At 32.7% G+C, this 24390-nt stretch overlaps 4 protein-coding genes and 2 long non-coding RNA genes across 12 annotated transcripts in view; 3 read left to right on the top strand and 3 right to left on the bottom strand.

The window, feature by feature from the left end:
- Positions 1–53: 53 nt before the first annotated feature.
- Positions 54–4828, bottom strand: LOC111481835 (cinnamoyl-CoA reductase-like SNL6). The gene is made up of 5 exons (XM_023127411.1): positions 4383–4828; positions 2583–2767; positions 1588–1782; positions 886–1042; positions 54–501 (listed from the first exon to the last, which is right to left on the bottom strand). Exons 1-5 carry the CDS (start codon positions 4651–4653, stop codon positions 179–181), a joined length of 1131 nt encoding a protein of 376 aa, XP_022983179.1. The 5' UTR covers positions 4654–4828; the 3' UTR covers positions 54–178.
- Positions 1284–1577, bottom strand: LOC111481840. The gene is made up of 2 exons (XR_002718114.1): positions 1446–1577; positions 1284–1415 (listed from the first exon to the last, which is right to left on the bottom strand). It is a non-coding gene; the product is annotated as an uncharacterized LOC111481840 (long non-coding RNA).
- A 3748-nt stretch (positions 4829–8576) lies between the features above and the next one.
- On the bottom strand, positions 8577–13095 carry LOC111481951. Of its 5 annotated transcripts, XR_002718128.1 has the most exons (5): positions 12861–13095; positions 12111–12386; positions 11861–11930; positions 11340–11749; positions 8577–8952 (listed from the first exon to the last, which is right to left on the bottom strand). It is a non-coding gene; the product is annotated as an uncharacterized LOC111481951 (long non-coding RNA). The 5 variants fall into 5 exon arrangements; XR_002718127.1 differs by lacking the exon at positions 8577–8952 and having other exon boundaries at positions 11166–11749; positions 12728–13095; XR_002718129.1 differs by lacking the exon at positions 8577–8952 and having other exon boundaries at positions 11166–11749; positions 12111–12325; positions 12857–13095.
- LOC111481950 (polygalacturonase QRT3-like) lies at positions 9319–10980 on the top strand. Its single transcript, XM_023127568.1, has 3 exons — positions 9319–9540; positions 9636–9872; positions 9952–10980. Exons 1-3 carry the CDS (start codon positions 9319–9321, stop codon positions 10978–10980), a joined length of 1488 nt encoding a protein of 495 aa, XP_022983336.1.
- Positions 13096–15041: 1946 nt separating the features above from the next.
- Positions 15042–16298, top strand: LOC111481526. The gene has a single exon (XM_023126985.1). It carries the CDS (start codon positions 15109–15111, stop codon positions 15994–15996), a length of 888 nt encoding a protein of 295 aa, XP_022982753.1. The 5' UTR covers positions 15042–15108; the 3' UTR covers positions 15997–16298.
- A 4923-nt stretch (positions 16299–21221) lies between these two features.
- Positions 21222–24390, top strand: part of LOC111481525 (carbonic anhydrase 2-like) — a 3609-nt gene continuing 440 nt past the window's right edge. Inside the window, exons 1-9 of one of the 3 annotated variants that reach the window (XR_002718066.1) lie at positions 21222–21485; positions 22624–22685; positions 22775–22921; positions 23031–23079; positions 23179–23295; positions 23378–23431; positions 23517–23602; positions 23810–23915; positions 24038–24253. Coding sequence is in view for 2 of the 3 variants with exons in the window: in XM_023126984.1 (XP_022982752.1) it covers positions 21291–21485; positions 22624–22685; positions 22775–22921; positions 23031–23079; positions 23179–23295; positions 23378–23431; positions 23517–23602; positions 23810–23915; positions 24038–24202 (981 nt within the window). In the remaining variant the exon portion in view is untranslated. The remainder of the gene's footprint in view (positions 21486–22623; positions 22686–22774; positions 22922–23030; positions 23080–23178; positions 23296–23377; positions 23432–23516; positions 23603–23809; positions 23916–24037; positions 24254–24390) is intronic. The other 2 variants (XM_023126983.1, XM_023126984.1) reach the window with 2 other exon arrangements.

Genomic DNA, 24390 nt, shown 5'->3' with positions numbered 1-24390 from the left:
AAAAAAAAAAAAAAAAAAAAAAAAAAAAGACTAAGAACATAGGGGAACCATCATAAATTTAAATATTTATTTCATACCTGTCGTACAATAACTAACCTTCTACCTCATAGATAGGTAAGTAGCAGTAATTATTCAGCTTTTTACCACTACTGTACTCAAACTTTGTGCTACCTTTTTCTTAAATAGGGAAATGCGTCAGAGAATAACAGCGAGTAGGAGCTCTTGAAGAGGTGAGATTGAAAAGCCTTTTGTTTGATAACTGAAACTTACTAGAAGTGCTTGTTGATGCTTCTTGGGATTCGCAAATTTTGGTCACAGGCACACATATTTCCCTTGCCAAAGCCTCGGCCTCAGCCTGTGTTTTGATTATTTGATCAAAACAAATGTACCTTCCATGTGCCTCGTTTTCTCCCATTGCCTCGTACACATTCACATGGGCCTCCGCCAATCTTCGCACGCTTACGGTCGCTAATAGCCCTTGCTCGTACATCTCCTTTGCTCCTGATATCAAAAGAAGTGAGAAAGATCGAAAACTTGAATGAAATTCACGATTATGGAAAATGGAAAATAATATTATGAGATCCCACGTAAGTTGAAAAGAGAAAGAAACATTCCTTTGTTTTACAAACTTGAGAGAAAGCTCGAAAGAGAATGCACAAAGAAAACAATATCTGCTAACGGTGGATTTGAACCATTACAAACGATAAGAACTCAAATTTCTCATAGTTCATTTTGAACTCAAATTTCTAAGTTTATTATAGCACAATTCTTTTTCTATCACAATACATTAACACGAGCATATATTGATGCCATATAATTAAAATCTAAATGGTTAAGGATTGAGTAAGTGAACACTACGATGACACCATCAAGGAAAAAAAGTACCTTTGAGATAAGCAATTGTTGCAGTTGAATTCCTCATATTACAGAGGTCAGGAGCTGTTACCAAGGCAGAACAAATGGTGACCAACTTTAAACCTCTTTCTTTTGCAATTCTCCATGCTGCCTTCTCTGCCCTTAGCTTCCCCAAAGCATACCATAGCTTGAATTCCAACAACAACCAATATAAATTGCCTTTTCAAAACCCCATAATAATATTTCCCCATCAAGTTAAAAGATAAATTATCCACTTATAAAGCACAATAAATAATAACATCTCTTTGAAGTTCATCTTTATTTTCTCATATGCAAATGATGTATTCAAATTCACTTTTTAAAGCACATAATATTCTTGTGATATGTTCAAATTCACTTTTATTTATTTTAAGTTAATGTTATTTTTTTAAATATTATAGTAAAAGAAGGAAGATAAATAGTCCCTTTTCATCCGGACACAAAAATGTCTAACCACTTAAAGAAAGATGTATGAGACAAAAAAACCCACAAACACAGATCTAACCACTTTGTATAAATTACTAAAGATCTAACCACTTTGTATAAATTACTTCCTCTTTAAAAAGTATATTAGGGGCTTGTAAATATAATTTTGAATTCATTATAAGCTTAACATTCACAGGTTATTTAATTATAGTTTTTAGAAACAGTTCCGAAAAATAAAACAGTAAATAAGTTTAGATCTAGACTTACTTTTTTATCGACGCATAACGATTGATCACTCCAACAATCATGGTCGACAACTGGCGAGAGCTCAGCTCGTGTACCGTCACGCCATATGCAGGCCAAAAGTGAAGAGGTAAAAACACAGTATCTTACAGAGGATGTTCTTGCACATGCCTCCATAACATTCTCACTCGCATTCTTTTCCACCTCAGCCATGGCTTTCTTTTAGGATGCAGCATCGCCATTTGTAAGAGAAGGTTAGACTATGTTAAAATGGAAACTAAAAGATGTTTAGAAGAATTTAAACTTCATTAATAATTTCTTAATTCCAACCATTCCAAAATATTTCATCATATATATATATACACACACATTGGTTGTTAGACGAACACGACTCTCAACTCCTTTTTCTTTTAGAGTTCGTTGTTCGACATTTGAGGATTCTATTGACATGACTCTGATACTATGTTAGATAAACACGACTCTCCACAATGGTATGATATTATCCGCTTTGAGCATAAGCTCTCATGGCTTTGTTTTGCACTTCCCCAAAAGGCATCGTATCAGAGTATTATTTGATTATAAATTCAACCATCCTACCTAAACATTTCTGTTGGCATTAAATGTAATTAGTTAGGCAACTGAATTTTCCAATAAATGAATACCAAAGTGTTTGTGTGGACGGATAAAAAAACATCCAACAATGCAACAATGGGATGGTTTTTAATCTTCCACCGCTTCATTAAGACTTTCACGCGCTGTTAGCCACAATGTTGACGTGTCTTCCACTTAACCATTTTTTTTTTATTTTAAATTTCCAACTTGTTAGTTCTATTTTACACTTTAAATGTTTAAATATTTTATACCTATTTTTTTGTAAAAAAAAATAAAAATAAATAAAACTGTGACAGCTACGTGATTCTAAAACATTTAAGACTACTGAGCCAACCGTACTAAAATAAAATGATTTTGAAAATTGAGAACTAAAAAAATGATTTAAAAACTTAAAAAATGATGCGTACCGAATAGCCAGTGAGGCCAGTAGGATCGATGAAAGAAGAGGTATGGAAGACACCGCGACAGCCTTCAAAAGCATTTGCTAAGCTATCGCACTCCATCAGGTTGGCCGACACCGTCGATACTTTGCTGTCATTGATTTTAATCCCACCCGCTTCCGAATTCATCTCTCCCAGTTTTTCTCCGTCTTCTGCATCATTTTCAAACATAATTACATCATTTATTAAACTTCAATTCCAAGTTAAATACAAAAACAAGAAATTTACAATAATTATCTTCTAACGTCTCTTCCTGCATCAGATAATTCATATATTTAGTTGACCAAGTCAAATTTATAATATTTGATCTGAAGTTTAATACATTAATTTTTTGTATTTAAATTGTAAATTTAGTCTGAATTTTTAAATTTGTATCAACAAATATTCAAAATTTTAAAATGTTCTGTTCATCTATTATGTAAAATTAAATTTTATATCTAATGAAATTTAAACTTTTAATTTTCTATGATAAATATAATTATTTCAATAAAAAAACATCTATATGAAAAAATAATGGTTAATGATTTTTATAGACTTTTTTTTTTCCCTGTGAGAATATTTATTATCTTCGACAATGTTGACATTTTCATAATTCACAAAATATATATATATATATATATATATATATATATATATATATATATATATATATTCGTACTGTTCTATTCATGATTTCTATCTCAACTGGAAGCACGGTTCTAAACAAACATATGAATTCGGAAACGAAATCAATATTATGAAACAAATAGATGCGTGAAGTAGGAAGAAGATTCCCGAAATTCAATATACTCTTTCTTGTTTTTGAATCTGGACAATGATCAAACTTAAGGTCAGAACTTAGAACATAGGAGAAAATTAAGAGTTAAGGACTAAAAAATCGAACGATTCTCAGCACCAATGTTACTGAAACAGAAGCGTGAAATACGAAGATTCCCGAAAATGCAATATGCTTTTGTTCTGGTTTGTTAATGACAAAAAACGAGAAGGAAAACAGAGTAATCCGGAAGATGATCAAAGTTGAGCATAGAACAGAGAAGGAAAAACAAAAAATTAAATTAAAAAAAAAAAAAAAATCAATTCTCAGTAAGAATGTCAATGAAACATGCGAGTAAAATACGACGTAGATTCCCGAAAATGCAATATGCTTTTACCGAGAAAGAAAACAAAAGGTAATCTGGACAATGATGGAGTTAAGCTTAGAAAAGAGGAGAAAATCATAGTTAACACTCGAAAATCGAACGATCGTGAGTATGAAGGTCACTGAAACAGAGACGTAAGATACCAAAAAGGTTCCCGAAAATGCAACGTGTTCTTTTTCGAGAAAGGAAACAGAAAGTGATCCGAAAAAAATTGAAGTTAATCTTAGAACTGTTTGATGATGAAGGTCCCACATTGGTTAATTTAGGGAATGGTCATGGGTTTATAATCTAAGAATAGACTCTTCATTGGTATGAGACCTTTTGGAAAGCCCAAAGCAAAGCCACGAGAGCTTACACTCAAAGTGGGCAATATCATACCATTGTGGAGAGTAAAGGAGAAATCAAAACCCTAAACATCGAACAATTCTAAGCATCGATGTCACTGAATCAGATGCGTCAAATTCAAAGACGATTCCGGTAATATAAACAGAAAGTAACCGGGAAAATGATAGAAATTAAGCTGAAATCAGAGGAGAAAATCAAGACTAAAGCAGTAAAAAATCGAACGATTCTGAGCAGCAATTTCACTCTTAAAAGAAAATCACCAGCAATATAAGTCAAAACTAACCAGGATTATCGAGAACGATCCGAACAGAAAATCCACGCTGCAGGAGCTGATTCACCACCGCAAGGCCCAAGGGAGAGACGCCACTAGTGACGCAAACGAACTCGTCGCCGGGCTCCTCGTCGGTGTCACTCAAGGAGTTCGACAAAACTCTCCTTCCATGAAATTCATCAGAATTCTTCCGACGAGCAGCAAGCATACAGGCACGCTCAGAGATGCGGCGGAGCTCCTCCAATTCCACTCTCCGGCACTCTTCCGCCCCTACAATCCCCATTTCGATCTGTTGAAGTTGAAACAGAGTGGAACCTGATCGCGCAGAATCTTGGAAGCAATGAGTCTGAGAGGAGTGGTGATTATTTATATCTCAGATCCGTTCGCGAATTAGTTCCCTCCCACGAAAAGAACGTTTTCACAGGAATCTCCGCTCCTCCGAAAGTAACTACAGGGACGCCCGCAATAAACAAACATTAAATTATTTAATTTTTTGTTTAAAAAACTCAATTCTAAATTGAAACGTGGCACTTTTATATCAATCCCTCAACTTATATTATTTAAAAAGCTCCACCAAATCCCTAATTTAATAGATATTATCCAGATCTGTACAAAATTAAATTTAGTTAATGACCAAAAATAACAATTTGAATAATCCAGTATGTTTCAAAATTATATTTTACAATTTTACACTTAATTCAATATTTTTCTTCATAGCTCTATTTTTGTCAATTTATTTAAAAGAGGACATATTGTTATGTATAGAATTTACTCATAAAGCTTCAATCAATGGTAATTAAGGGATTAACATCACATTTATTATTATTATTTTAGTATATTTGATATCGACCACATAAATTATTGTTTTTTTTTTTATTACCCCTCAATTTTTTAAGCGTTAATATTAAATTAAAAAAATTTACATCCATGCAATTTGATTTAAATAATTAATCTTAGGTGGTTGGAAAAATTAGGTCTTTTTTTTCTCTCTCTACCTACTCTCATGGTTCTCTATGAGCTTGCCTTTTTTTTATGCCGATAAAATTTATGAGTTTAAATCAATAAAAAAAAAATTAAAATTAAAAATAATTTTGAAATTTTAAAAGTAATATTAACTTTATTTTAATTTTCATTCAATTTTTTTTACTATAAATTATGGACGAAAATTACCCGTTGTCTTATATCATATTCAAACTTTTTAATATTATTCTTGAAAATTCGTGACTATTGTGAAATTAGGTATTATTTAAAATTGGTTTAAAAAAATTTAAAATATTTAAAATATTCTCTAAACTTAGTTATGTCATAGAATCTTCAAATATCAAACAAAGAATTGTGAGCCTCGAAAATGTAGTCAGAAGTGACTAAAGTGTCGAACAAATGATACATTTTGCATCCTTTGTTCGAGAGCTCCAGATAAAAGAGTCGAACCTTGATTAAAGAGAGGCTACTTGAGAGCTTCATAAACCTCAAATGAGACTTATAGTGTAATTTGTTCTAAGGCAAGATTATTGAAGATTATTGGGAGTGAGTCCCCACATTGGTTAATTAATGGAAGATGAGAAATACTATTTTTATTGGTACGAGGTCTTTTCGGGAAGCCAAGAGCAAGTTTTCATTTTTAATTATTAATTTTAATTGGACTAAAAGCATAAAGGGAAAGGTCATTATTAGGGCAGGGAAAAAAAGAACGTCACCAAGCAAATGTTAGGTACGTGGAAGTCCATAACACCAATACCAACCCATTATTTTTGTCTATTTTTCTCGATTAGGTGGAGTTTCATATCATAGACTTTTAAGATAGCTATGGAATGCACAAATCGAGTTGAAAAAATCATTTAGATTAAAGTTTGGGTCATCTGAATAAAGTTTGCAATCCAACGTCATTATCACTAACACGGGTTACAAATGAATATTCTTAATTTCTTTTTAAAGCAAGATAAGGTTAGGTTGAGTTATAACTCTATTTTTCAAGTTGGTTAGGTTGACCCGACCAAAAAAAATGTCAACTTGCAAACTAGACTAAATTTTTTGTCTTCAAAAAATTCAACCCAACTCAAAAAAAAAAAAAAAAAAAAAAAAAATCTAACCTGGTTTGAGTTGAATAGTTCGAGTTGATAAGGTTATTGAGTCGTAAGAACACTCCTAATTTTGACAAAGTAATGTAGTTGACCCGAACAATGAATTTTTTATTTAAAGGAAGAGGAATGTCGTGATTTCAATTCGTAAGGTAATTTGGGTCTTCAATTTATCCTTTTGATTTTCATATAATAAAATTGTAAAATAATATATTTATTCAGAATTTTAAATGTTCACGAGTCAAATTAAAATTGGAATTAGTTGACCATGAAAATAGGCCGTCATTTTTGAAGAGGGATAAAGAAATTATTATTAGTTAATAAAAGAGATTTTCCATATTTTTAAAGGGAAAAAAACAAGTTAATAAAAGAGAATTAAAAATGATCTATTTTAATCATTATACTTTTAAATGTTTAATTTTATAATATGATTAAAACTTAAAATATATTTAAAGTAATAAATAAGATAAAATCTAATTAAAATATTAAAAAGGAAATTTAAAATTGAATAAAATATTAAGATTTGAAAAAGAAAAAAAAAATCAAATATGGCATCCAGAGAAAATAAAAGAAATAATATTTATATATAGCCATGGCCACCTACTCCAATTTTCAAGGTTCATTAATTCTTTTACAAATAAAAAAATATTACGTATTATTATTATATGTAGGTATCACCGATGGCCAACCCTACTTGAAAATAATCAAATAATTCTTTTTTTTTTTTTTTTTTTAAATAGAAGGTCAAACTTAATTCTAATAAAAATAATAATAATACTTATAGTACTAATTTAAAAAAAATATGATAAAATACTAAAAAAAATCACTTTTATGACACATAACATTGGTTATTCCTTCATAGTCTCGTAGCTCTATGGTGTTATCGTCACAAGTCATACAAGTTCATATCATGTAGAGCACGATCTTAGTGGAATACATACAAGTAGTATATGACTCTGTTTTGTGTTTCCATAACATTATAGGACATGATCTTAATAGATCACATCACATACATGCTAGGACTGATCGTCACGTGCGTATCATAACGTGTACGGTGCAACCATGTGCATGTAAACTTTTGCTATTTTCTATAATCATCCCATTCATGTTAAAGTTAATGCAATAAATTTTAATTTTAATTTTGAAATCATATTCAAAATTTTAATTTTAAAAGAAAAGGAAAAAGGAGAAACACCATTGTCTTATATTTAATTTAATTTTTTTTTTTTGAAGTATGAAAAAAATATACATAAAAAGAAGCAGTCGAGAGGAAAACGTTCACTTCCGATTTGGACACGTGGATTTAATAAATGGTTTAGTGACGTTAGGTAAGGTGAATAATTTCTTTTAAATGAAGGGTAGATGGGAAGTTGTAACATGACCAGTAATATAATTTAAAAATGTTAAATTATCATTTGTCATTTTTTTTTCAAAAATACATTTAAATTTTTAAAAGTTTCTATAATAATATTAATTAAAAAAAAATTAAAAATTTACTTTATTGATGGTACTCTGTTTTAAAAATAGATTTAGATTTTAAAAGATGCCCACAAACTTTATTTTATTTTATTTTTGTTAATATCCTTAACAAAATAGGACATAACCTATCATTATAAACCTAATAAAAAACATAGTATGGGTATAATAAATTATATAAAGTACCACATGGTAGGTTATGATAATCCGAAGTTTGAAGGTAGGTGAAAAATTTTAATCATGAAAACTAACGTACTCGTTTTATTTATTCATTCCCAAAAACTAATTTAATTTGTAAAACTTTAACTTCAAACTTATTCTTGTTGCCAAAAAGAGAGACAAAACCACGACCTTCTAATATTTGTTTAACGATGGTAGGCCATATCAACAAAATTTAACAAAATGTGAAGAAAAAAATGTGTATATTTGGTCTTATTTTGTGCTGAAACTATATATTTTAATTGTTACCATGTTGTATTTTAATAGTATTCATATTCTACGAACTCCGTAGTTTGTAGTTTAAAGTTCAAAGTTCAATTAGACATTATAATTTTCACAATAATGGTTAAATCCTTGCAAATTGTAAAGTTCATCCAACTATACAACGAAGTCTGGATGTATTCTTCTCCCTTGTTTCAAACTTTCAGGGACATAATAATAAAATCCCAACTTTATACATGTCTGTTAGTTTTATAATATAACTATACTTTATTAGACTTAAAATTAGAATCTTATTTGGATCCCTGTAATTTGGTAAGATCTTCCCCAAACTGAAGCTAAACACAAACGAATAATGTTAACCTGAATGAAAGTAGGTAGGAAACTAAATTGTGAAAAGAACATTTACCCAAATTCTTAATTTCCACTTTCTTTCCAATACACATGTTACACACATATTGTGTTTTATTTTGAATTTAAGGTGAAAGAATCTACCAAGAAATGGGAAATCCTTGGTCAAAATCTTGAATTATTTGCTTCCTGCTTACTGTGGGTTACTAGAAAATGCATGAGAAAAGAAGATTCCTCACCTGGTACAGCAGCAAAGCAACTCTTAAGACCTAACTTTGAAAAATATAACTAAACCCTCCCTCTTTCTCTCTCTCCAGGCAGCTAAAAGTTTCATCTTAGTTTAATTAAATTCTTCATGGGAACAATTTTTCCTATTTAAATGTAGTAGAGATCAAATTAAAACTAAACACAAACGGTTAGCTTTGCCTAACAAAAAACAGTCCAATGACTGCAATTTCCAAGCTTATATTTGACCGCTTGGAAATTGAGACCAGCCGCCCTCAGCTGATTGCTCATACCCTCCTCAATATCAATTTATGCATCTTTATATACGTCGTCTCCTAGTTCATCTCATTCCTCTGTCATTTAGTTCATCAGTGTGAGAGATGAATCCCAGAAGCTATGCTTCTACTTCTTGGCCTTTCATAGCCTTTGTTTATGCAGTTACTATCAGTGAATTTGTGATTGTGAGTGAGAGCTCATATTCCACATCTTATGAAGATCACTTCATGAGACGCCTCGATCCATCTCGTCTGCACAACTATCAGTACGATGGCCTCTCATCTGCATCTCCTTCTCACACTTATCCTTCTCAATCTCATCTCACGGTAACTCTCTCTCTCTCTCCCTCTCTTTCTAAACTCTACATTAGAACTGGCTTTGATTGGATTGAAACTGTCTAACCATATGATCAACCATGAAGCCAATATCGGGATCGCGTGTTTATCACGTGGTTTCCTATGGAGCTGATCCTACTGGGGAAACTGACAGCACCGAGGCGATAGAGAAAGCCATCTCTGATGCATTTCGGTATCCCACGGATGCTCACTTGATGAAAGGCATTTTAGACCTAGGAGGCTCTCAAATTCACCTAGATGGAGGGACTTACAAGATCAGTCGCCCCTTGCGCTTACCAGACATAGCCGCTGGCAATTTCATGGTACCTATTATATGACACTACACCCCCTCTCTTCTCAACTACCTACGAATATAATAAGAATACATTTACATGTGGACAGATACATGGAGGATCACTACGCGCATCGGATTCTTTTCCAAGCGATGGCCATCTTATAGAATTAAGGCCATCGTCACCCTCTGTAATGTATGAATATATCACACTCAAGGACCTGATGTTAAACTGCAATTTCAGAGGAGGTGGGATAGCCATTGTCAACTCAGTGAGAACTACAGTAGATAACTGCTACATATCACACTTCATGAGCGAGGGGATAGTAATTGAAGGTGGGCATGAGAGTTACATAAGAAACTCATTCATTGGGCAGCACATTAACATGGGTGGAGACCGAGGTGAAAAGGACTTCTCAGGGATCGGAGTAAAAATGATGGGAAATGACAATGTGTTGAGGGACATAGTAATATACTCGGCAGAGATTGGAGTGATGCTGTTGGGACAAGCTAATGTGTTAATGGGAGTACATTGCTACAACAAGGCGAGGGGATTGGGTGGGATCGGAATTTACGTGGGGTCACCTGGTTTTACACAAACAAGGATAGTGAATTGCTACTTGGATTACACAGGAGTGGTGGTGGAGGACCCAGTTCAAGTGCATATAACAGGATGCTTCTTCTTAGGGAATGCATTGGTTGTACTGAAATCAATAGGGGGAGTAATAAGTGGACTGAATATTGTGGATAACATGTTTTCGGGAGATTATACAGGGGTGAAAATAGTAGAGTTGGATGAATCCAAGACTCCCTTCACTAGAATTGATCAAGTGGTGGTAGATAGAAATAATGTTCGTGGGATGGTGGTTAAAACGACGGTGGGAAGAGGATCCACAAGAGCAAATGGAACGACTTGGACGTTTGATTTCTCAAGCCTATTGTTATTTCGTAACCTCATAAAAAATGTAGGGTACTCATTGGAGATGGAGCAGACTCAGGGTCAGGGTCAAGGTCAAGTTCAGGTATTTCCAAACCATGCCTTAACTAATGTATCGCACAACAGAGTAACTGTTCAGTCGAATGTGGCAGTAGCAGCTACGTTACATGTTCAAGTACACCAAACAACCTATGCTTTGTGATACATACTAGTTTAATTAGTTTTCTGGCCTCACATAAAATCGAAATGAAAGCTTAATTCATTGTTTCTTGGTTCATCAATTGATGTATAGTAGTATACTAGTCAAGTAAAAGAAACGTCTTCAGTGTATTCAGTTATTGTTGAGAATGAGCACTTCAGTTGTTTTAACATTATATCCTTCTCTCCTAAAGAACAAATACCACAAAATTCTATATTTCAATCTGGAAAAATAGGTTCCCTTTTTCTTCATTCAAGAGAAAATCAGAAAGATGCATGAATTTATTGACTAAAAAGAAACCACAGGACACTAAATATTAAGTTAGAAATAATTAAAAGAACAAACACCCAAAAACGCCATACCTGCATAAAGTCACTCATGCTCACCTCAGCTGACTCTATGTTCATGCGTGTATCGACTTAAAACTTTAACTTGAGCCAAATAATAGCGTAGGGGCTTAGATGGGAAAAATGATGGGAAATGGAAAACGAAAACTACCAAAGATTTGTTCCAGATACTTGATTGACTTATTAATTTCTTCCTGCAAACATGATTTTGTGTAATAGCTGTGCTATTCTACATGTCCACCACTGCAGATAAAGATTGATACCAAATAAAGATTGACTTATTAGGCAACGAGAACTCACAGCTAGGTGTAGTGTTGGAACAGCCAATTTTTCCACTAATGTCTTCTCTTGCATGTAAGCCAAACTCCTATTTATCTTCTTGCCTTTCATTTACTCCCACATCCGTTACCTGCATCATCCTGAATCTGCTGGCAAAAAGTTGAAACACAGAGCATTACTTCATCCAAATCAAGAACAAAATTAGTCAGAGCATGAAGTAGGCAGCATGCCGCTGCTTTCTAAAGAAAGTTACATACGAGGGCACCCTGACTTGTGTCAAATCATTGAGGTTGGAATCCAGGCATTCACTCCACGAATATATTCTTTCTGCATGGCACCAAAAGCAAATATTCAGGGCATGGTCAAGTAAGAAAGGATGCATAAGTATAGAATTGAATTTTTGTCTGAATCAATGCTAGTAAAAGAGAAATGTGAACTTGACGATCCCAATATAAATTTAATTGATACATATCTCGTTCCTCTGGATTAATCTGATATTATAATTACCTTCATAGGTAGAACTTGGAAAACGGGGCAAGTTCAAGCGTGTGCTAAGCAATTCCTAACACCCGGATGACTTCCCAACCCATTGAGAACTTCACGTATTAAAATAGGCATAATCGGCTCCTCGAGTCCTTCTGGAAGGGCCAATTTCATTATATGAAGGCATGATTCTCCAGCGAAGTATGGCATTCACTATCCCAAGGTTGTGACCAGGAGAACTGTGCAATTGACAACCAAAGGAGCGTGCATTACGTTGGATAAAACTTCGAAATCCTACAACTAACGACCAGGAATCGAATGGAATTGAATCAATTGATTAGAGTAATGGTCAATCTGGAAGGAATGGTTTAAACATGCGCGTTTATATATAAATAACTACAAATTAAGCAACTAATGATGTAGGAAGCAAACAAATTAATTCCAAGCGACGTATGCTAGCCGATTCCTAACTCTCATTTCTTTCTTTTATTGTTTCTGTCCTAAATGTGAAAAGTTCTATTTCGAATGAATTGATCTACCATCTTAGATCATAAAACATCGCATTATCAACTCATTCATCTGGCAGGTCCGGAATCTAAAAATTATGGTCAGAGAATCAAAATGAACAGAAAAATACACACCGATTCCATATAAAACAAGTTGCGAGCTCAACAGAATAACAAAGCAGGGGGAAATTTTGAGAAAACAAGTAGCGGAGATTGAACTAGCTGAATTCCATACTAAACTTGATCAGAAACTGAACGATTAACGAACCTCAGTATCTCCAGCGATGAAGATATCAGAACCGAATCCAAATCAACAGAAATGACACAGATGCAGCTGGCGATCAATCTGGAATGTAGTAAAACGACGAAAACGATCTCCTCGTTTCTCACGAAAACGATCCAGGATTCAAGCTGTTCAAAGAACTCGATTAAATGTCCACGGAACCCGATTGCAAACGAGAAACCAAAACTTTTCTTATTCGTTACAGGGTTGAGGGATGAACTTCGAACAAGAACCGACGTTTCTGTAAAATGGAAACTAAAGCTACGAGAGAAAAGGAGAGTGGGGTCCATACGCGATATTTTGGATCTCGAGTTAATCGGAAGAGATATCGGTAGTTTATCGCGTTTTTTAAAGGTCAACTTTTTAAATTACTTTTAAGCGTATTAATACAATATTTTAAATGAGATATTATATTAAAAGTAAATATGAAGTTTAAAAATATTATTAAAAATTTAACGTTTATATTATTATTTTTTTTTAAAAAAAAAAACAAATTTGATAATTATTTTTAATAAATTAACTAAATTTTTAGAGACTAAAATCAACCCGTATATAAATTAACAAAATAAAAAAAAAAAAATCTCCCTGTAAATTTTGATTACACGTTTCCCTTTTATAAGGCACGCTTTAAATAAAATATATTAAAATGGATACATAGAATTTTGCAACCTCAATTTAATATACATAAAATTGACACCCACAACATGTTTTCCATTGTTATACGATTCTACAATTTGAGATAATTAAATGCTGAAAATGATCTCTTATACATAAAATATTAATTTAAATATAAGTTGATTAATTTAAGAAAATATTAAATTAGCAAAAAATCTCTTATACATAAAATAATATATATATATATATATATTTGTGTTTAAAATCCTTTTTTAATTAAAAATAGTTAATCAATTCTTTGACGGCTTATTCTTGATTCTGGCTTTACAAAAGTAAAAAGCTTTTGTGGAGAATCTTAACGTGTTTAAGCTTTTTTACTAAATCTAATTATTTATTTATTTATGTAAAATCACCTTTCTATTTTTTCTTTTTTTATTTTGTTAAAACTTTGGTAAAATACTTTAGATTAAACAAAATCGTTTTTAAATTGACACATGTAAAATCTTTGAAAATTATATTACTATTGCCATGTTGGACACAACAATTTAATATTAATTTATCAAATACCATATTATTTTTTTAGATTCAGAATTTACCATAATAATTTAATTAAAATATAATAAAAATTGAAAAGAAAATTCATCCGAATTTGTTGTATTTATGCATTTGTAATAAATAAAGGAAAGCACTCCGACGTCGAAAAGAAGCCCACGTGTTTCTTCCGTTATGGGCGTCCGACGTGTTCGTGAAGTAAAGGGAAGGATCTCGGACACGGTTTGACACGTGTCAACCCCTTATTTTATTCTTTTTATTTTCACCTTCTAGATTTCTCAAATATTCTTATATCTCGTCCGTACAAATTCAACTACCGTTTCACAGCCGTTGGATGTTTAAATCTGCATTTAAGATTACACTCGTCCTCTTTTCGTAAAGTTGCAGATTCACACGCTTGACAGGTGTAAATGTTTAATAATCAATTTAAATGTTTTTTTTCATGCTATTTTTATTTTGTTATTATTAGTAAAAAAAAATAGTCTGTAATATATAATATAAAATAATATATCAATGGGTCAAATATTAAATGAAAAAAATAATACAATTTTTTTATAATGTTGGGTTGTATAAAATACATATTTTCATAAATTTTTCAATTTGTTTTATGTTATTTATTTTTTAAAAAATTAATTCTTTTATATGTTGAAGGCGAATAAATACTTCTTTAATTTTCTTTTCTTTTGTAGATTAAATAAATTGGTTTATTTCCAAAAAAATATGTCATTTTCATTTGGATATGGATGATAATTTTTTTTTTGTCGGATCTCCTTAAATTTAGTTTGGTTTTACTTTCTACCAACCCAATTAAATTTATTTGGAAAAAAAAAATGAGTTCTAAAAATATCAAATATGTGGATAATTTAAAATATCAAATAATTTTAAAGACTTTACCTATTAAATCTATATATAATTTAAATGGCAAGTTTAATCTTATTTTAATTTTGTATTTAAATATATTTTTTTTCCATATATGTTATATATAAACCACTACATTCGTTTTTCTCATTCCCAAACTCGACACTCTACATAGTCATCTCAAACAAACTCTGAAAGAAGAAACGCCATGTCTCTGCAAATGCAAGAAGAAGATTTCGGATTGTGTCCGAGCTTCAATAGTTACTCCAGCGGAGCAACCGCAGATGCCGCTAGAAGAGCCAGCGGCGAGTTCTCAAGCGGCTGTTCTTCATTCGATTTCGATCGATCGCCGTCGCTGAACAAAGCAGAGGATCAGGCAGATGACGATGATTTCGAATTCGTCTCGCTCCAGAAATCTGGTGATTCCGAGGTATTTCGCGGCGGTTTGATCGCTCCTGTGTTTCCGGTTTTCGATTCCGAGCTTCTGTTTGAGGAACGTCAGGTTGAAAGAGCGGAAATCGACGGTCGAGATTCGGCAATCGTGCAGCCTATTCAAATTCCTTTGGAGAAGCTTCTAATTAGAGATCGAGATAACGATCCGCTGTATTCTTCGTCGTCTTCTTCGTCATCGTCATCGTCAGCGGACGAATTGGAAGGAGTTCCGTCTGGAACGTACTGCGTTTGGAACCCTAAATCTGTCGGAACGCCAAATCTGGCGTGCAAGAAGAGCCGATCCACTGGATCATCGTCGACAAAGCGTTGGGGAATCCTAGACCTCTTACGGAGAAGCCACAGCAGCGGAAATCACACATATGTCTCCTTCACTTCGTCGACGAGTTTATACTCAACTAAGAAGGCAAAAGAAATCAAGTCAGAAACAAAATCGGCGAAGGAATTGAAGGAGAAGATATATTACTCCAGGGAGGCGCGTATCGGCAACAAATCGAGAGGCCAGAGACCCGGCGGAGATCACAAGAAGAATATCTCTGCACACGAATCGTTCTACGTGAGGAATCGTACATTGAAAGAAGAAGGTAAGAGAAAATCGTATCTTCCTTACAAGTTACAAGCCGGAATTGGTTGGTTGTTGGATTAACGTCATTGGATAGGGCAGAGCCAGTTGGTTATGGAGCATTTAATTTTTGCAATTGCAAAAGCTCTGATCATGAGAGGTTCATTGGCATCATTGTACATCAAAACGTTTATGTTTACAGTTTAGATATGCAAAAATGAAAAATAAAGATGATTGATGAACAAGTTTTTCCAGTCATCTTTGATCATATAAAATGTTTAGTCTATAAAATGTTTAGTCTATGAATACAAAGAGATCGTTATTCAATTAGGATTTGGGATTCCATGAGAGAATTTTGGTGGAAGTTCACATAAATTTTGGCTTAAGATTACCATTTTAGTTGCTGTTTCATTTCTTTGAGTTTGTTTGTGTATTCAAAACAAATACACCAAATTAATTTCCAACGCGCATTGAACATCTTACCAAACAAAGTAATTTACATTAGAAAAGTTATTGGAACTTTTCTTTTTATTCAAAAGTTTGTGTCAACTTTGATCAAATTGTTTTTTTTTTTTTTCTTTATCTTTTTTTTGTAAGTCCTTGAATTTTTAATTTTATATTTAAGAAATCTAAAAATCTTAGATAAATTTGATTTATTAAATATAAACTCTTCTCATGAAATCTCAACCTTTTCTTAATTCGAGTGGAGTGGAAGATAGAAGTTGGGAGAATATAATAATTAATTTCATAAATATTCACTTTCACTATTCTCTTCAGTTTCATAAATATTCTAAACAATTTTCACGTTGACGTTTTAGGTTAATTCTATCTCCAAAATAAAAATGGTAAATACGTCCAAAATTGTCAATAATTTAGTTGATTTGATATGTACATCGGATTTAGTCATCAAAGGTTTTAAAGTCGTGATAGAGAACTACTTGCTATGCAAATACGTTTAATATTCGTGTAGTGTTAGTTAACATGTCAATTCTTTTAATTACCTTATCTACATATTCTTTAGAATTTTACTAATTAATCATCGTTAGTTAACTAGATGTATTGCTCAAATCAGTTTGAGGGTGGAGCGAGGACAGAAAATATAATCCACTCCCTTGTTTTCATTTACTATAAATTTCTTTCCACTTCCCTTCGTTTTTTGTTTAAACGGAGATTCTTTTACCTCACTGAAAATGAGTATCTCTGGTGAATGAATATCTCTAATTAAACTATACTATAAAAAAAATAGGTTAAGATATTTTTTTTTTTTTTTCGAATTTAAGCCTAAAAATTGTAACATCTAATCACTTAAACTTTTAATTCGTATTAAGAATATATAATGTCTTAATAAATATATCTTTAATTAGTTAAACGCCCTACTAATTTTAGGTAGATAGAGATGGTATGATACATAAAATATTTCAAACCCAAATTCTATATGGTAATGTAATATGTGCATTTATATATATATATATACTTTTCCAGTTAAATTATTAATAAAACATTAACTATAGTTTAAAAGCTCATTATTTGAATTAAAAACATCATAATTAAATGAATTAAATAGAAAATAAATATTTTTATTTTATTATTACAATTAATTAAATCTTTATTGAAAATATAAAGGCTTTTTTCCCCAAATGCATGCTTCCATATTATAATTTTTTCTCTTTGCAGCAAGAGAATAAAGACTGCATCCTAATCTCATAGATCTTCTATCATAAATGGAATTTTAAATTAAATTGAATTAAGACGGTTAGTAAAGTGATTAAAGTCCTACATAAAAAAAAAATGGACGAAAATATAAGTGAAAGATAATATCTTTATTGATATGAGATATTATGAAAACCAAAACTAGATATACGGGTCATAAATGAATAATATCATATAATTGTAGGGACATGGGAGGGAGTGTTTTGTGTTAAAACTTAATGTTTTCCAAAATTAACCAAAGACATACATTAATTAGCCGAGTGTTTAGCCCACCAACTTTGAGTTTGGTGAATTAGGCAAAAATATATAAGTACACGAATACTACAAATATGGAGTTCTCAAATAGCTTCTCCTTAATCGAGGCTTGACTATACCTTCGAGGCTCACAATTCTTTGTTTGATATTTGAGGCTTTTATTGAAATGACTAAATTTAGGACATAGCTCTGATATCATGTTAGAAATCACGATTCTCTACAATGGTATGATATTGTTTACTTTGAGCATAATTTATGATTTTTAACAACAAAAATGTAATTGTTTATGCATTCAAAAGATTATGAAAGTCGTGATGTAATAAACCCTCAAATTTTGATTTTGGTAAGTTTGATGGACTTGTAATATCTAAAAATGCAACATACATAAAAAAAAGCATAACGATGCCTAATTCGTATTGTATCATATAATGATGAAGACGAAATTAACGGTGACTTAAAAACTTCTTTATTTGGTGATGGGACTCTCCATGAATCACATACCGTTAATTTTGTTCACAAATCAAACAACGACACGTGTATTTTATCAGAATTTGACAGTTTCTAAATTCGGTCAGTCGGTCGGGAAATGCTGTAGGCGCTTTTGGCCTTTTCCGTTGTCAGATTAAATCTGGCGGGAAATTTTGTTTTTCTACTTCTCGAAATCAACGTTATCAGTGTGAAACCATTTAAGATAGTCCACGTGTACGTACGTTGTTCCAAATTACGTATATACCCCTTCTTGGACTGTAAATGGACCGTACGATTGGCACCTTACCCGATTCTCATGGTCGCTCACGCACAGGAATATCAAAGAGGAAAAATTATTCATGAATAATAAATACCCACCTGTAATCGGACTAACCTAAGTCCACGTGTAAAGTGCTTCTCAAAAAGATTTTAGTTAGTAATTTTTCGAAAATTGGACTAAATTAATAAAAATAATATTAAACTTTTTAATTTTATATAAAAAATATTTTTAAACTAAAAAAATTCAAACCCATATTTAAAAAATATGTCTGACATTTTAAAAGTTTTATTAATACTTTAAAATATCTTTAAACTTTTTTAAAAAAATTTAAAATTATATTTACGGGTTAAAATATTTGTAATAATCATAATATTTGAACATATATTGACGGGCCAATTTTGTAGGTATGATCCAATAAATATTGAAGCAAACAAATAATGGCCCATAATTGGTCCATATCACTTCATTGAGTGCGTTCAAGGGCGCCACTTGGCCCCCCACTCGGTCCGACTCATCGAAAACAGTCGAAACTATGTCAAGAAAATGTCGACATTCATCCTATTTCCTCTCTTCGCCATTTTCTGTTCCAACCTCGACGTATCAGTTTCAATATTATATATTAATGGAACCACCATTCTCTCTCTCTCTCTTACAGACTCTGACGAATAAACATCTCCGCCATGGACGACGGTGCCTTCACCGTCACTCCACCTCCTTCTGGCCGGAGACGGCCACCCTCCACCGCAATTCTTTGTCCGTGTGAAATTCTCCTCATCTATTATATATTAATGGAACCACCATTCTCTCTCTCTCTCTTACAGACTCTGACGAATAAACATCTCCGCCATGGACGACGGTGCCTTCACCGTCACTCCACCTCCTTCTGGCCGGAGACGGCCACCCTCCACCGCAATTCTTTGTCCGTGTGAAATTCTCCTCATCGTCGGCGACGGAATTGCCGAATCTCAAAGCGGCGATCGAGTTTCTACAATCGGGCTGCTGCCAGGCCCAATCTACATGGAGTTAGGGCTCTGTTTGTGTGGGCCTAATTAATAAGTTGCGGTTGATTGGGTTTCTCCCAAGGCCCAATTCAAGCCCAATAATATTCCGGCCCATTATCCAAGGTACGCATCTTCGAATAGTAAATATTTTATAAATAGGAGTGATTTTCAAAAATTTTAAAATTTCTAATGCTTTATATAAATTTTAAAATTTCATTTTGATTTCCTCGAAATGTCTCCTACTAATGGATATAATATTTCTTATTTATAAATTAATGATCTGAGACTTCTCTTTTAACTTCTCTTTCAATCAGTATCAACAACAACCGATAGTATCTACTCAATTTCTTCATAATATTAGACGTATTATTATTATTTTATTTTACGAGGCGGAGAAAATGGGGAGAGAGTAATGGGGGGAATGGGGAAGTGGTTGGATTTTAGGTGGAGGAAGATAAGAGTAGGGATAATGAGAGGATAGAGTTGAGAGAGGTATCCATATTGTTCTTCAATCTCTCATTTCTTACCCATTCTTTCTTTGTTTCTCACTCACTCAAAGCCTCATATCATTTTGTGGTACATATCCTTTTTGGGATTTCAATGTCCTCTTTTCAAATTCATATCATTATTATTATTATTATTATTATTTTTATCTATAGTGTCCTTATCCCAACGTATAATTTTTTTTAATATAATTTAAAAAAATCAGCTAAATTAATAATAAAAAAAATACTATAAACTTTCAAAAATTTCAATAATATCGGTTTTTATTATATTATAGGTTTGACTTTTTATTACTCCAAAGAGTCAGGTCAAAATGGTCATTTAGGGAGGATGATGTTTTTACCGTCATCCTTTGATATTAAGGTATAACGGTTTTTAACTGCCCACCTTATTCTGGATAAGGATGGCTTTTGTTTTTAAAAATAACCATACAATTTTCAATCTCTATTTTATACTATTTTTTTTAATAAAAAAAAATATATATATTATTACGTATTTAATAACACTTTTTGTTTAATAATATAAAATTATTAGTATCATTCTTGAGAGAGATTTGATGTATACGTTGATATTTTATATGCTGAAATTAATTAAATAAAATTGTATTTTATAGGATATGTGGAAAAAAGGCATCGTAGCTTAGAAACAGAATTATACAATTCAATATTTTTATAAGTATTTTTTTGTTTATTTTTTTTTAAATATCTTTTCTCACCAATCTGTAAATGACTTAATTGGATCGTTTTTAATTAACAGTTGGATATAGTTTCATATAATATTTAAGTTATTTCTTATTACATTCAAATGGTTTTGGTTCATTTTTGAGTGGGTACTTCCAAAATCTTTATTTTCAACTTTGGTTCATTTTAGTTCGGGAATATTGAGGTGAAATGACGAAAATATCCTTACTACATAAAGGGTAAAGGGTAGAAGGTAGGAGTATGGTAGATTGTGAAATGGTTGAGGAGGAGGAGGAGGAGGAGGAGGAGGAGGAGGAGAGAGAGAGAGGAATGTGGAACGCCCAAACGTGATCTGGGAAAGAAGAAGCTGTGGTTGATTGTGGGTTCGCTTTCATTATCCAAAAGGGCTTTTAAAAAAGGGAGTGTTTGTATAATAGGGCGAGGGAATAGAGAGTTTAGGGTGGCTTAGCTTAGTGCACAATGGCTTCCATTAACACCTGCCTTCACTCTCTTCGTTCTCTCAACAAACCCTCTCCTTCCTCTTCTTCTTCCTCTTCTTCTAACGTTCGTCCTTGTGTCTCTGCGAAGCTCAACAACCCCTCTCCTTCTATCCCTAACCTCATCCAAAACAGGCCTGTCTTTGCTGCCCCTTCCCCTCTCATCACCCCCACTTGGGTACGCTCCACCTCCCCTGTATCTATCTATCTATCTATCTATCTTTTAATAATCGTTCCATGCAGATTCCAAAGTCTATCACCAAAAGTGCTAGCCTCTCATTTTTACCATTTTAATGTTGTCTATAATTCATGCATGCCACTGCTTTTATTATTATTATTATTATTATTGTTATTAGTGGGTTTAACTAAGTTGGGCATGATTTAGTTAGTTAGTTAGTTTGTTAGTTGGAGAGTGTTAGTTTGTGGATTTTTACTATTTTCCTTATTTACAACAAAAAACAAAACAAATCTGTCCTTTGTTCTTTCTTCTTAATTCATTACTTAATTAATAAAATAATAATAGGAGAGAGAGTATAAGAGAAAGTACACTTGTCACCATAAAAACCACAATTTCTCTCATAGATCTGTCTCTTTCTTTCTCCACCCACCTTCAAATTTCACTTTTTTTTTTAAGTTAAAAAAAAAGTGATGTTTTGGATGTTAATTTATTTTAACTACTTAAATTATAGTAAAGTTAATAGATTTATGTATATATATATATATTTTTGTAAGTTAAAAGGTTTAAATTTTCATACTTTAAAAGTAATAGCGGGTGAAGTGAGAAATGAGGTGGATGTCATTTTCTTTTACTTTTAAACCACGTACACGTGCATGTCAAGTGAATTGCTCGTATGAGCCACTAACTATTTTGTCCAACGTGGCAAGTATGAGGACATGTGACAACATTTGATTCACGGTTCTATTTGTTAAAATGTAACCGATTAAAATGTAATTGACACGTAACGTGATGTATGGCAGCATAACTTCACTCCATCTGGCCCCTTTCACTTAATTCATAGATTATGTAATGGTTACGTTAAATACTTCTCTTTATTTCTTTTATAAAAAATAAAGAAAGTTTGAAAAAAAATCTAGCAGAAGTTAGTGGGCCAATTTCAGAGACCAAGTTAAGCTCTAAAGTCTTGTTTGGTAACTATTTAATGAGCGGAAATTATGTTCGTGGAGGAAAGCAGTGACTCGTTGTTTTATTTAATTATTTATTTATTCTCTACCCATCAAAAATAGAATTTTAAGAACATTTTGTTCTTATATTACCCCTCTTTTGGTAATTTCTTGGTGGGAATTGAATATTGTAGACAGAAGATATGGGGAATGGTTCATATGAGGAAGCCATTCAAGCTCTGGAGAAGCTCCTCAGGTACCTTAAAAATTGAATATAAATTAAAGTATATATATTTTTTGAAAATTTTTATTTTCTAATTAATATATATTTATTTGTGAGTGCAGAGAGAAGGGAGATTTGAAAGCTGCAGCAACATCAAAGGTGGAACAGATAACAGCAGAATTGAAGACTCCAGATGGAGGCAAACCACCCTTTGATCCTGTTGAGAGAATCAAATCTGGTTTCATTCACTTCAAGAAGGAGAAATATGAGTAAGCCTTCCGTTTTACGTTCGATTTATGCAATAACACGAACAGTTACCAAACGTCCGATCATAGTTTTCGAAATCGAAAACCATTCACTTTTGTCTTTGTTCTTCAGCAAGAACCCAGAATTGTATGGAGAGCTTGCAAAGGGTCAAAGCCCCAAGGTATCAATCACTTAGTTTTTTTCTCATTTCCTTTTTATTGGGACATTTGTTCAGTTCATTCGAGTTGGATTTGATTCGATTTCGTAATGAAAAATGCAGTTTATGGTGTTTGCTTGCTCTGATTCAAGAGTGTGCCCATCACATGTTCTTGATTTCCAACCAGGAGAGGCCTTTGTGGTCAGAAACGTTGCCAATTTGGTTCCTCCATATGATCAGGTTTGGCTCCATTTTGTGTTTGTTTGTGTTCAAATCTGAATCTCTGGCAGTTTTTTTTTTTTAATAATTCTGTTGCAAACAGAGCAAGTTTTCAGGAACTGGATCTGCCATTGAATATGCTGTTCTGCATCTCAAGGTACATAAACAAACAACTTTAAATTAACCATTTACATGTAGTAAACAGTAAATTTGGTTGATGAATATCGGCTTTGGGGGTGCAGGTGCAATACATTGTTGTGATTGGTCACAGTGCCTGTGGTGGTATTAAGGGTCTCATGACTTTCCCATTTGATGGAAACTACTCGACGTAAGCCCTCTACTCGTTCACTTCAATATCTCATCGTCAAATCCAAAAGAGAAACTCATGTTGTTACACTAAAAGAGAACGATTGAAAACTACTTTAGAAGGAAAAGAACAGTTACCCGAACATGCTATCGACTGTATTTTTGCTCTAAATGACGGTTTCTTGGGTAATAAACTGACTCGAACTCACATTTGTGACTGAAAACACAGTGATTTCATTGAAGAATGGGTGAAAATTGGTTTGCCTGCTAAGGCCAAGGTGAAATCACAGCACGGTGGTGCTGATCTTGGGGAAATGTGTGGACACTGTGAAAAGGTAAAATATAAGCCCTTTTTTTGCACTTCAAAATCAAATATAGAGAAACAAAAAGGAAAGTGAACCAAAGGGTTTTCTATTGAAAGTTCATGACATGGTTTTCCAAATCTTTGTAAATGCAGGAAGCAGTTGGTGTATCACTTGGGAATCTGCTAACCTATCCATTTGTTAGAGATGGTTTGGTGAATGGAACTCTTGGACTCAAGGGTGGTCACTACGACTTCGTTAATGGAACTTTCGAGCTCTGGGGGCTTGATTTCAGCTTTACTCCGTCTTTGTCTGTATGAACACCATCTATTATCGGCGGATCGATCTGGTTTTTCTCACTGATTTTCTTCGTATGATGTACTTTCGTTGTGTAATTGTCTTTCCTGGTATATAAGTTTGACAATAAATTTGAAATGGAGTTCATTAGTAACTCCAGTTCTAAAAAGTTACTTTTTCTTGTTTGCCATCTCTTTTTTTTTTTTTTTTT

This window comes from Cucurbita maxima, unplaced genomic scaffold, assembly GCF_002738345.1.
Source record: "Cucurbita maxima cultivar Rimu unplaced genomic scaffold, Cmax_1.0 Cma_Scf00007, whole genome shotgun sequence".
NCBI lineage: Eukaryota > Viridiplantae > Streptophyta > Magnoliopsida > Cucurbitales > Cucurbitaceae > Cucurbita > Cucurbita maxima.
The sequence above is the reverse complement of the archived record's forward strand: the minus strand, read 5'-3'. Positions and strand labels throughout refer to the sequence as shown.

Bases quoted from the DNA above. Each gene is read 5' to 3' on its own strand.
- LOC111481950 (XM_023127568.1), top strand. From the start codon at position 9,319: ATGAATCCCAGAAGCTATGCTTCTACTTCTTGGCCTTTCATAGCCTTT. The intron at 9,541-9,635 runs GTAACTCTCTCT...TCAACCATGAAG, and splicing joins CTTCTCAATCTCATCTCACG to CCAATATCGGGATCGCGTGT. The intron at 9,873-9,951 runs GTACCTATTATA...ACATGTGGACAG, and splicing joins TAGCCGCTGGCAATTTCATG to ATACATGGAGGATCACTACG.
- LOC111481835 (XM_023127411.1), bottom strand. From the start codon at position 4,653: ATGGGGATTGTAGGGGCGGAAGAGTGCCGGAGAGTGGAATTGGAGGAG. The intron at 2,768-4,382 runs GTTAGTTTTGAC...AAAATGATGCAG, and splicing joins GATCGTTCTCGATAATCCTG to AAGACGGAGAAAAACTGGGA. The intron at 502-885 runs GTACTTTTTTTC...TTTTGATATCAG, and splicing joins AACAATTGCTTATCTCAAAG to GAGCAAAGGAGATGTACGAG.
- LOC111481526 (XM_023126985.1), top strand. From the start codon at position 15,109: ATGTCTCTGCAAATGCAAGAAGAAGATTTCGGATTGTGTCCGAGCTTC.